Consider the following 13580-nt stretch of genomic DNA (forward strand, 5'->3'; position numbering starts at 1 on the left):
CCAGTTTAGCCTAGTCTTAGGACTGAGCTAGTTCCAACAAACTAAGTTAGATACTGCAAGACACTCCCACTACATGTGAAAGATGTCCCCTGATGTCATACAACCCCTAAAATATTCAAAAATAAGGAAAAGAGCTTCCCACTAATATGTTTGTAAATATAGATCGTAATCTATAAAGATAAAACCTGGACCAATTAAGGAGTATAAATGTTTTATTTGATCAATTTCTTTAGAGGGAACAATGTTAAAAAAAAACTATTAAAAACAAAATATGCCAATATGCCTCCCCTTGCTTGGTACACATAGTATCAATTTTTACATGTAGCAAAAAAGCCTCCAAAATAATCAAAGTAGGGTTCTTTAAACATAATCTGGCACCTTGCCCAAGTAAAATATCACCCCGATCTAAATAGTAATCGGTAGTGTATGGCGATATGGGCAAAGTAGATGTCAGATATAAAACCTAAATGTTAATCAATTGGATCCTACTGCTGGCGTAAAATTGTCACAATGAGAAACAAGTAATCTATATGGCATACAAAAAAACAATAATCTATATGGCATACAAAAATCCTGTATGCCATATAGATTACTTGTTTCTCTGTGATTCATTGTGACAATTTTGGCATGCACACCACACAAGGTGGATCTAATTGTGTGCATTTATTATTAGTGGTTATGCTTTCTGGCACATACACTGCCCATTTGCCTGTATTGGAATATATACTTGGACAGTGTGCCAGATCACTACGTAACATTGTTGTCACACTATTTGCACTTTTTGAATAACTTGTTTACCTGGTCTTTGGAATTTTTTATATGATTTGATATCTTTATTTACACCCTCCTTGATATTTATAGTACATTGGGTCATATACACTGTCTGGCCTTAATAGCCACCATTTGATGGCAATTGGGTTATAACTTACAGGTTTACGGCAGCAGTATGATCCAATTGATTAACATTTAGGTTTTATATCTGACATCTACTTTGCCCATATTGCCATACACTACCGATTACTATTTAGATCGGGGTGATATTTTACTTGGACAAAGTGCCAGATTATGTTTAAAGAACTCTACTTTGAGTATTTTGGATGCTTTTTTGCTACATGTAAAAATTGATACTATGTGTACCGACCAAGGGGAGGCATTTTGGCCATATTTAGTTTTTAATTGTTTTTTAACATTGTTCATCTTAAATAAATTGATCAAATAAAACATTTATACTCCTTAATTCATCCAGGTTTTATCTTTATAGATTACGATCTATTTATAATCATATTAGTGGGAAGCTCTTTTCCTTATGTTTGAATAGTTTGTGTTCCAGAGTTGAAAAACTCATTTTCTTCCCATTAGGTACCTCCTAGAAAACATCATAAAGGGGGTACCTACCTAAGTAATTTCGTTGTGTTACACAATGACAATAAAGTGAATTGAATTGAATATGCTCGACCTTGTTTGTTAGTTCTTATACAACCCCTAAAACACAGAGACTGTATTTATGGCACATCATGCTCAGTCTCACTGGAGTCAAGTCAATTCTATTTAGGATTTTAAGGGAGGATTCCACTAATGAGACATTAGAGGAGCAGTGTTCTCCCAAATTTCTTCCCATTCTTCCTCCAAACTTTGGGGTTTTAGTTGAATGGAGACTCCATCCCTCCTGTTGTAGCTCCTGACCTTCTATGTTAACAAACGTGTTTATCTATATTAAGCACAGAGGCCTACAACCAAATTCAAGAGAGTGGCCACAATTCTGACAGTCATCATTCCCCAGATATTGGCTTAGTGTTACCAGTGGCAGATAAGAATGAAACAGACAGCCTTCAGTGGCACACTCATCAGCTGCCTAGTTCAGCTGAAACACTCTCAAACTGGGCACTGATCAAGTAACACTCCTTAAGTACAGTATTGTTGAGAAGTGCAACTACTTAAACTTGTAAAAAAAATGTGGAATGGTCTTCCAAAGGAATTAGCAAAGTTAAAAACTTTTTGGATTTTTTTTTTGTTAATCCTTGTATTGCCTGGTTGGTTATTAGATGCATGGCCATTCTTAAGTTTTCAGGAAGTGTCTACTGTTGAATCTGGTCGCGCATTATCCTGGAGTAAATTAATTGGAGGAATGGCTTGTTGCCACTCATTGGTTTTGATGGACGGAAGGGTGCATGGTGATCCACTCGACATGAAGATGTTTGAAGCAACTCAATGGGTAAAATAAGATTTTAAATTTGGAAGAAATGCTTAGGGATGTTGTTGGATCTTTTAAGAGTAACTCCGATTTAATTTAAAAGAAATTGTGATTTCCTGTTATTAAAATGTTCTTACCATATGAGTTTGTAGCATAAATAAGATTTTTTTTTATTCTGAATAGGACGTTAACATTTCATATACTTGCAACTATGACAACAGTACCTTATTGAGTTGTGTGCATGTTTCTACTTTGTATTTTTTACTAACCTGGACTGAGGGATTATATAACACTTGCTTTCCTATTTAGCATTTATTGGTGGGAACATTTTTCAGTTTCTTGTGTACAAGTTAAAAAAGAAGAATTTCATTTACGGTAACGCAAGACCCAGAAATATATACAGTAAAATTGATTAACGGAAATGATTTAGTTTACTAGGACTTATGTGCTGTGTCTCATTCTTTTCAATGTGCACACCAGTTTCCTTCAGAATAAATATATTTCACTTAAACAATCCATATTTCCCCAGAGGCGGATCATCCACAAAACAAACCTAGGCAGCTGCCTAGGACCAGGAAAGAGTCTAGAGGCCTGTTGGACACTAGCCTCCCAATCTTACTAAAAAGCCCAGGTGACCATCAGCAGAGGGCAAAAAGTATTATCTTGCCTAGGCCCCACTTTACCTTAATCCTTTTCTACATCTCCCTATTCTAGGGCTACAATGTTTTACATCTGAAAGGTAACCTAAGCAGAGGGACGGCTCTGAATGTTGTAAAGCCTTCCTGTTCCTCCATGCGGTCTGTCATTTCTCCGCTGTCCACCAGTAAAGCTGTTCAAACAACTGGGTCAAACAGCTCTTTGGAAATACCTGTGTTCATGAGTAGTTTTGTGGATGAGTGAATTGCTACTGCGCATTTACGAATGTGTACATGCCAAGTAGCAATGCATTCATCCTTGGTAATACACGCCGGTAACAGTTGCTTGGTAGGACAGCTTGACTGGCTGACGGCAGAGGAACGACAGGCCTCAAGGAGAAACAGGAAGGCCCTATAGTATCCAGAGCCTTCCCTCTACTTAGGTATCAAACCTGAATTTCTCACTTCAGGTTTGCTTCAATCTATCCTCAACTACTTAAAGGGAACCTGATCTGGGTAAAATTATTTAAAATAAAGACACAAGGTAACTTCAAATGAACATTACATAGTTACCTTGCCATCAGTTCCTCTCAGAAAGTCACCATTTTCTTCTGACAATGATCCCTTCCAATGCAGACAACATTTTGTCAGAACTGAAATATATCAGTTGCTGTCAATTATAAATCAGTTGCTGTCAGTTATAGCTGAGAGAACAACCAATGTACCAGGTAATGTCCATGTTTCCCTATGGCTCAAGTCGGTGATGTTACAGTTTAACAGTATGCTGACCAGGAAGCTGTTATGGGGTAATGGCCATTTTCAAAATGGAGGGTGGATAATTCCATTGATCACAGTGGACAAACAGGACGCAGGAGAGGAGAGAGAGATTGAAGAGTAGACTACATGGGAGGTAAGTATGACTTGTGTATGCTTGCTTTGACTTTTAATTTTCAGTTCAGGTTTTCTTTAAAGCACAACTGAAGAGAGAGGTATGTAGAAGCTGCCAAATGTTTTCCTTTTAAACAATACTAGTTGCCTGCCATCCTGATCTGTTTGGCTGCTGTTGAGGCAGAGAATCAGCAGGACAGCCAGGCAATTGGTATTGCTTAAAGGACAACTGTAGTGAGAGGGATATGGAGGCTGCCATATTTATTTCCTTTTAAGCAATACCAGTTGCCTGGCAGCCCTGCTGATCCTCTGCCTCTAATACTATTAGCCATAGACCCTGAACAAGCATGCAGCAGATCAGGTGTTTCTGACATTATTGTCATATCTGGCAAGATTAGCTGCATGCTTGTTTCTGGTGTTATTCAGACGCTACTGCAGCCAAATAGATCAGCAGGACTGCCAGGCAACTGGTATTGTTTAAAATGTTTAGTGCGCCTTTTCTTATGTTCTGCCTGTCTGCAAACATCTACAAGCTGCATTGCTACATGCATCCTTCCAGTGTACCACACTCCATATTAATTTCACCTGCTCTGCTTTCCTCACCTTACTCAGTTTATCATGAACTGTTAGCTCTCCTGAAATCTCTCTCTCCCCCAGCAGCTCAAAAAACTCCCAAACATTTAAATCCCATTCACATTTTCTTACTCTCTCCCTCCTACTCTTACTTGCAGCCGGTGATATATCACCCAATCCTGGGCCACAGCCTGCTGCCAGACAAGCATCCCCTGCTGACCTGGTTCACACACTTTACAGCCCTCTGTCCACAAATAACGTAAACATCCATCCTCGCCCCCAACCTTATTTCTATCCATCCCACCTACAAATACATGCTCCACCTACCCTGTGGTCTCTGGCATGCCAGATCCGTCCGCAATAAACTTACAGCAGTCCACGACCTCTTCCTCTCCAAATCCCTCACCATCCTCGCACTCACTGAGACATGGCTCACCCCCTCTGACTCTGCCGCAGAGGCTGCCCTCTCTTATGGTGGGCTTCATCTCAGTCACACCCCCAGACCAGACAACAGGAATGGGGGAGGGGTGGGTCTACTCCTCTCCCCATCCTGCACCTTCCGTGTCCTCACACCACCTACTTCCCTACAAATCACATCATTTGAGGCCCACACCATCCGCCTCTACCACCCCCTCCCTGCCATTGTTGTGGTCTTATACTGCCCTCCGGGCTCCATCCCACAATTTCTCAATGACCTTGCCTCCTGGCTCCATCACATCCTCTCCTCTGACCTCCCCACCATCATCCTCGGGGATTTAAATATTCCCATGGATGAAGCCCAGAACTCCGTTGTGACCCGGCTACTCACCATTGCCAACTCACTTGGCCTAGTACAACACACTAACACCCCCAATCACACTGCAGGTCACACTCTCGACCTTATATTCACTAAATCCACCACCATTGCAGACCTTGACATCGCACCCTTTCCACCCTCAGACCATCACCTTCTCACCTTCAACCTCCACACGGAAGGCAACTCCAAACACCCCGCTCACCCACCTGGACGATGGCAGCGAGACCTATGCAAGCTCAACCCTAGCATCCTTGCTGACCCCCTCCATGCCCTCTCCTCCACTCTCCCCACCCTAACCTGTCCTAATCTTGCTGCAGCTCAGTATCACCAAACTCTCTCATCAGCCCTAGAGAAAGCTGCTCCACCAATATTTCGCCGCAACTGACCCCCTAATCCCCAGCCCTGGCACACTACCCATATTCGCAACCTCCAGAGGAAAACACGTGCCACTGAACGGAAATGGAGGAAAACTAGATTTAACCAGGATTTCCTACAGTACAAGACTAACCTGTTGCAGTTCCACACTGCCCTTGCTCATGCGAAGCAGGAATACTTTACCAAGCTCATCGGAGCACAAGCTTCCAACCCCCGGCATCTTTTTGCCACTTTCAACTCCCTGCTTAAACCCACTCCCCCACCCTCCGTTTCCTCTCTCTCTGCCACAGATTTAGCCACCCACTTCACCAACAAAATTGTCTCCATCCATCAGGAAATATACAATCTTTAATCTTCACTTCCCACCCCCTCCCAACCAGCTCCTCCTCCACCCTATCCTCCCCTCACCTCCTTCACTCCTACTACCACCGAGGAAGTCAACCACCTACTGCAGACTTCCCATACCACTACTTCCCCCCTTGACTCCATCCCATCTGATTTACTCCAGCCTCACTTCACGGAATTGGCCCCAGTCCTCACTACCCTGTTTAACCTCTCCCTATCCACAAGCACCTCCACCTCAGACTTCAAGCAAGCCACTGTACTACCCCTGCTCAAGAAACCCTCCCTCGACCCCTCGCTACCCTCCAACTACAGCCCTATCTCCCTCCTCCCCTTTGCCTCAAAACTCCTTGAGCGTCTGGTTCACAAACGCCTGACCCAGTATCTCAATGCCAACTCACTGCTAGACCCACTGCAATCTGGATTTCGGCCTGCCCACTCAACTGAAAGTGGTCAATGACCTTGCCTTAGCTAAAGCTGAAGGTAAATACTCCATTCTCCTCCTCCTTGACCTTTCAGCAGCTTTTGACACAGTAGATCATCCCCTACTCCTCCAGTCCCTCCAGTCCATGGGCATTCACGATCTCGCCCTGACCTGGCTTTCATCCTACCTCTCCAACCGCTCCTTCACTACTGCCTTCAATGAGTCTTCGTCCACCCCCAACCACCTCTCAGTGGGAGTCCCCCAAGGCTCGGTCCTTGGCCCCCGACTGTTCACCCTATACACATCCTCCATTGGCAAGGTTATCTCCTCCATGGGATTTAACTATCATCTGTTTGCAGATGACACCCAGATCTACCTCCACACCCCTGACATATCCAGCATTACCATGGACAAGGTCTCCTCCTGCCTATCAGCCTGGCCATCTCCTCCTGGATGTCTGCTAGGTTCCTGAAACTAAATCTAGACAAAACAGAATTTATGATCTTCCCACCCCGGCCATCCATGAACCTCCCAGATGTGCATGTCACTGTTAACCACACTACCATTCGCCCTACCTCTCAAGCCCGCTGTCTGGGTGTCACCCTGGACTCCACACTCTCCTTCACTCCCCACATCCAAAACCTCGCAAAGTCCTGCAACTTCCACCTTCGTAACTTCTGTAAGATTCACCCTTTCCTGACCTCTGCCACCACCAAACTCCTCATCCATGCCCTCATAATTTCCCGCCTTGACTACTGCAATGCCCTTCTGTCTGGTCTCCCTATGACCTGAATAGCCCCACTGCAGTCCATCATGAATGCGGCAGCCTGAATTATCCACTGCTCCCATCGCTCCATCATGGCGGATCCCCTCCTTGAATCCCTCCACTGGCTTCCTATCCAGTCCAGAATCAGATTTAAGATACTGTGTCTGACCTACAAATCTGTCCACAAAACCTGTCCAACCTACATTTCCGATCTTACTCAGAGGTACACACCCAGCCGATCTCTCCGCTCTTCCAATGAACTTCGCCTGACCGCCCCCCGCTTCACCCAGTCCCATGCACGCCTCCAGGACTTTTCAAGAGCTGCTCCAACACTATGGAACTCCCTACCTCCACCCATTAGGGCAGCCCCCTCCTTCAACATCTTCAAGAAGGTCCTCAAAACTCACCTTTTCACTCTGGCCTACTACCCCTCACAAGTGCTCTAAACCCACAGCTGAACTCTGGTCCCCTACCTTTCATGTCCTTACCTCTCCCTCTAGATTATAAGCCTTTGGGCAGGGTCCTCCTCCTTTTGTGTCCTACCTGATCATGCACCTCCATTACTGTAAACCCATGCTATGCATCTGAGTGAACATAACTTGCCTAATCTCCATGCTCCCTTCCAGTGACTGACTAAGCATTACCTTGTATTCATACTGTGCTGCATGATCTGGTCTTTCTTGTATTCCTGTATTCTCATTTTGCTGTATGTCACCCCTAAATATTGTCTGTAACCTAAACTAATGTCCAGCGCTGCGTAATACGTTGGCGCTTTATAAATAAAATAAATAAAAGGAAATAAATATGGCAGCCTCCACATACCTCTCACTACAGTTGTCCTTTAACCCCCTTGGCGGTATGAAAAATACCGCCAGGGGGCAGCGCAGCAGTTTTTTTTTTAATTATTTTTTTTTTAAATCATGTAGCGAGCCGAGGGCTCGCTACATGATAGCCGCTGCTCAGCGGCATCCCCCCAGCCCCGCCGATCGCCTCCGGCGATAGGCGATCAGGAAATCCCATTCAAAGAACGGGATTTCCTGGAGGGCTTCCCCCGTCGCCATGGCGACGGGGCGGAATGACGTCAGCGACGTCGGGACGTCATTGGGAGACCCGATCCACCCCTCGGCGCTGCCTGGCACTGATTGGCCAGGCAGCGCTCGGGGTCTGGGGGGGGGGGGGGGCCGCGCGCCGCACCGGATAGCGGCGATCGGGCGCGCGGCGGCGATCGGGGTGCTGGCGCAGCTAGCAAAGTGCTAGCTGCGTCCAGCAAAAAAAAAATGAAGTAAATCGGCCCAGCAGGGCCTGAGCGGCACCCTCCGGCGGCTTACCCCGTGTCACACACGGGGTTACCGCCAAGGAGGTTAAAAGGGAATCATTATGGCAGCCTCCATATCCCTCTAACTTCAGTTGTTCTTTAAATGTGCCATACTCAGCATGGAGTTTTGTAAATAAGACCATTTTTAAGTATTTTCAGGCATGTTGCATCATTTTACATTCAGGTGAAATAAACTGAAATGTTCTGATTCTAATTAGACACCACAATGCAATATTTCACTTTCCTTTGTAGGAACTTAGAGAATGCAAGGCCGATGAAAAATCTAGGTTGTGTACAATGGTTATCCCAACACCTGGAGTACAATGGGTAAGTAATAAAGGAAAAAGATCATTTAGTAATATGAAAAGTACCACAAGATAAAGGGGTTGTGCCAAATTGAACATACAGGATTTTTCCTCCTGAGACATGGATTTGGCAATTTTTATTATAGAAGAATTCAGAAGAGTAGCTAATACATTTAAAGCGGATCCAAGATGAAAAAGGAACGATAACAAGTAACTTGTCTATGTATCTTATCTAAAGTTTAGATTTAAAGTTAAAGTTTACACAGCAAATCTAGCTGCAAACAGCTTAAAAAGTTTATGATTATTTATTGCTGTGATACAATGAGGACAGCCATGTTCTGTTTGTCACACTACACAGAGGCAAGCTGATAGCATCTCCAGCCCTCAGCCTTTGGAAAATTTCACTCCCCCCTCCTCCCCTCTGCCTCTGAAATCTCTGGCTAGTAACCGCCTCCTGCCCAGACTGAGCTCCCATAAGCTCTTGCTACCTGGGACTGAGTGTAAAGGCTCTCTGAAAAGCTGTGGGTGAGGCTTGTTTAGTTTATAGGGAATTAGAGTATTAAAACAAAACAAAAAAAGTATTTGGCTTGAGGAATGCCCTATAAACTATATGAAAGGAACACAATTATGCAATGAGTAAAAGTTTATCTCGGATCCACTTTAATAAAAAAAAAAGTGCTGAAATTTGACATCTCTAGACACACAAAGCAACAGTCTTTTCTCTGCACACGAAGGATGACTTATTAGAGAAAAATATGGGTGAATGGGGGGAAACCAGGCTGGACACACCAAGCTCTTTTCCAGGATAGATTTGTGGAAGTGAAACAATATATTTGGACCATCTGTAAATGTCTGTAAACTACTGTGAACTTATTGCAATACACCCCCCTTCAATCTCACAAGCTGAGGAGAGATGAATCCACCAATTACAAACTTTTGCAATCACAGGACAAGACACATAATATTTTTATTGTGTTTTTCTACTGGCAGACTCAAAGCACCAGAGCTGCAGCCACTATAAGGAGTGTTAGGGGGTCTTACCCACTGCCGTCTCACCCACCAGGCAACTACAAAGATTTGCCTAGAGTGGCAGGAGGATGAAAGAGCGCAACGCAGGGGGCCCGCGGCTCGCCTCTACTGCAGAGTATTTTTTTTTAATTTACTTTGATGCTGGCCACCAGTGTAGAGCAGAGGTCATGAGGGATGAGGGAGATTTGCGCCACCTCCATACACTCCCCACTCCGCCCCCGGCCAATAGAGGGAGAAGTAGAGCTCTGTTCCACACCTTCTCCTCTAAGACCTCCCCTCTTCGCATCAGCAGCAGCCTGTTCACTGAGCTGGGCCCGCCTCTAATTCTTGCCAGCCAAGCCACGAGGTTTAGGGCGACATGCATTGCTAGCTATTTACAGTGCCTGACCTGTGACATGCCCCCTGCTTTCCCCAGAGACTCCAGCTGCCAGCCACACTGCAGTGAGTGGACGGAATGGAGTTGTGTGTGCGAGGTAGCAGGAAGCCTTCACATACGCACAGCAAACATGAGGGGCAGAGCGTGACACAGCTGCAGTGCCAGGAGGAGGGGGAGAGGAGATGAAACGTGACCAGTGTGCCGCTATTAGGAGGGAGACTGTGTCTCTGGCTGCTCTCATGATTGCTGAACTTCAGTCTCTGCTTCCCATATGCTCCATCCCCCTCCCTCCTCTCTTCCTGCTTTTTCCTTTTCCCAGTGCCTCTCTGCCAAGCAGGACCCCCATGGTGAGACATATTTCCCTTGTTCATTCTCCCTCTTGTGATTCCCACTTTCCAGTATTTCTCCCTCCTCTCATATCTCTCTTTCTACCTTTTTTTCTCCACTACTCTCCCCTCTCTTACTTTTTTCTGTCTTAAAGTTAAGTTAAAATAATTGGCCCTGTACTATTAAGAATATGTAATGTATCCCTACCTCCTCCTGTGTCACGGGCAGACTTCGGACAGCAGTGGGGGGATGGGCGTGCATGCTGGTGGGTCCCGGCTGTGCACATGCTCAGAGGAGCTCACAATCTAATCCCACATACTCATAGTCTAATGTCCTACCATATTATTATTATGTATTTATATAGCACTGACATCTTCTGCAGCACTTTACAGAGTGCATAGTCATGTCGCTGGCTGTCCTCAGAGGAGCTCACAATCTAATCCTACCATAGTCATAGTCTAATGTCATATCATATTATTATTATTACTACGCATTTATATAGCACGGACATCATCTGCAGCACTGTACAGAGTACTTAGTCATGTCATTGACGTCCTCAGAGAAGCTCACATTCTAATCCTACCATAGTCATAGTCTTATGTCATATCATATTATGTATTTCTATAGCACTGGTGAAATGCCGCAATACGTGTATTTCTCTGGTGAAATGCTGCTGAAGTAGGATTATTTTCTGGTGAAACGCTGCCCCACATTGCAATTTGGGGAGGTGCCACAGGGAGGCGCCACAGGTTTTCTCACCTGGAGTGACAAAATGGCTAGAGGCGCCCCTGGTCTTACCTTAGGTTTCCTCACTGAATAGGTGCTGGCATACTAAACAGAAAGAGCAGAGATTCAAATTATGGTCTTCTTGGTCAGAGGAAGATCCCTTAACCAGTGTTGCTTGTGAACTTTCTCCAAAGTCATTTTAGCATCTAAAATGCTATTTTCGATTTCAAGAAACATTTTAGCGAAAATAGCTAGAATAGAAAAATCTATATTTCTTTAGCGCAAAAACGCATAAAACCGATAGTTCTCCACAGAAAAATTATATAAACAAAAGAGAGGTAATTGCTTACCTCTCCAAAAGATATAGACACCAGTTCAACTGGAAAAAGTTTTTATTCATAAAGCAATCTGACAACGCGTTTCACGGGTCATGGCCCGCTTCCTCAGGTCAATACAAAATGCCTTGATAGCATAGGGGATAGAGTATAGGTGCCTATAATACCTTACTAGGTATTAGAGGCACCTACACTCTATACCCATTCGGCAGCTACTGTGCATGTGCAGCCCCAAGCCACGCACACTCTGATCATGCTTCCACTGTCGGAAGTGCTCTGCGCATGCACAGTAGCGATTTCCATGTGCAGAACACTCCTGGCTTCGGGAGAGCTGTGAGGAGGCATGTGGCCAGCCAGCTTTGCAGGAATCCCTGCTAGCTGGAGGGACTTGGAAGGACAGGGTGGCCACAGGATGAATCCAGGGAGCTTCAAGAAGCCCCAGATAAGTTAAAATGATTTGCAAAATCAACTGGTTAAACTGGTATGCAAAAGGGGCATACATATTGTCCCCAGGTCACTTTTTGAATATTAGGTTTCTAGATTGGTCATAGTAACCTCTTGGTATTTCTGCTTGATTGATATACTGCTTAGGTTTATTTCTGGGTTAGTATTTGTTTTTACAAAGTGTGCTGTTATGCTCTTTTCTGTTTTCATAAAAGGCTCAAGTGAAGGGATTCTCTATTTTGCACCAATTTCCATTTGCTTCCAGTCTTCAAAGGATGTCTGTTATTACAAAAGTTATAGGAGAAACCAAACTCACTGTGTATCTGAAAGGAGCTCCAGAGGTGGTGGCCCAGCTATGCAAGCAAGAAACAGGTATCAACTTTTTATAGAGCTGCTAATATTTTTTTCTTTAGTTTAGTTTTTTGTGTATTGCACTGTTAAGCAATTGACTTAGGACACTTATAATAGTAAAGAATCAAATCTGTATAAAATCACCCTCTCCTATGTTAAATTTTGCCCTCAAAGTCAACTTTCAGGGACATTGAAAAAAATAATTGAGACTAGATGGCCAAACTGTGTCTTCAGTGGCAGGTTCAGAATTGCTCTTCAAATGGAAATTCTACTTTTGCCATAAACATGGATTTGTGTTGTGCTGGTTTTTTGTTTGGAATTTAATTTACTCACTTGACCAGGGCCAGTTCTAGACTTTTTGCTGCCTGAGGCAAACTTGTAAGGATGCACCCCCCCCCCCCTCCCATTTGGTATGATCACACAGCACCCAACAATTTGCTTCATTGAATGTTCTCACATGACATTATGCAGCTTAACACAATAGCACACTGGCTGGCTGTGTGTCTGTGACAAACTGCTCCCCCTCAGCCACTCCATTCCTCCTCAGGAAGGTACACACAGTACAAAGTTGCTGCACCTAAAATCTCTGCGCCTGATGCAAATGTTTCACCTTGCTTCATATGAGAACTGGCCCTGCACTTGCCTTATGTTCATGTCCATTTTAGAGATGTCCCAAACAGTTCGCCGGTGAACTTGTTCACGTGAACCTCAGCGGTTCGCGTTCGACACGAATCACAATTTTTTTCCAAAAAAGTTGGGTTCGCATTTTTCCCATAGACTTTAATGGTGCCAACTTTAACAGTTAATAGCAAAGCCCCCTTACATTGCAGAAACACCAAATTTGCAGGGTACGTGGAGGGGTTCACTGACTACAAGAGGAAAAAAAAAAGACCTTATACTTTTTGAGAAAATCAATTTTAACCACTTCACCCCCCCAGTGCTAAATTTCTCCGTCCCTCTGCGCACCGCTTCACCCCCAGGGACGGAGAAAGGCGCACTTGTTTATTTACTTGCTGGGAGTGGGCGGGGAACTCTCGCGCACACTCCAGCCAGCCCGCACAGCAGGTGACTAATTGGATGTTAGGAACGAGCGTTCCTAAATCCAATTAGCCTCGCCGATTGCGAGTAGAATGAAGACGGCTTTAAACAAAAGCCGTCTTCATTCAAAACAATGTAACGTAAACAAATGTGCAGCGCGCGATCGCGCGCCCCCGCGACCCGCGCGCGCACACACACCCCGGCTCTGCAGTACAATGATTGGTTATGGAGACTCTCCAGTCCCCAATAACCAATCATAGTACATAAATACTACAATGGAGGCAGCGCTGAAAGGTAAAAATAGCGCTGGTGTTTCAGGGGTAAAACCCCTCAGTTGTGAAATG

The 13580-nt window shown here is 44.6% G+C and overlaps 2 protein-coding genes across 3 annotated transcripts in view; one reads left to right on the forward strand and one right to left on the reverse strand.

Annotated features, from left to right (window-relative positions):
• The window catches only part of PLAAT1 (phospholipase A and acyltransferase 1), a 381602-nt gene that overhangs the window by 221534 nt on the left and 146488 nt on the right, over window positions 1-13580 (reverse strand). The gene's annotated exons all lie outside the window — the stretch shown is intronic.
• The window catches only part of LOC137571675 (probable cation-transporting ATPase 13A5), a 247700-nt gene that overhangs the window by 123328 nt on the left and 110792 nt on the right, over window positions 1-13580 (forward strand). The window contains exons 14-16 of the mRNA XM_068281173.1: window positions 2062-2212; window positions 8558-8632; window positions 12063-12219. Of these exons, the coding sequence (XP_068137274.1) occupies window positions 2062-2212; window positions 8558-8632; window positions 12063-12219 (383 nt within the window). The remainder of the gene's footprint in view (window positions 1-2061; window positions 2213-8557; window positions 8633-12062; window positions 12220-13580) is intronic.

Source organism: Hyperolius riggenbachi, chromosome 4 (assembly GCF_040937935.1).
Source record: "Hyperolius riggenbachi isolate aHypRig1 chromosome 4, aHypRig1.pri, whole genome shotgun sequence".
Taxonomy (NCBI): Eukaryota; Metazoa; Chordata; class Amphibia; order Anura; family Hyperoliidae; genus Hyperolius; species Hyperolius riggenbachi.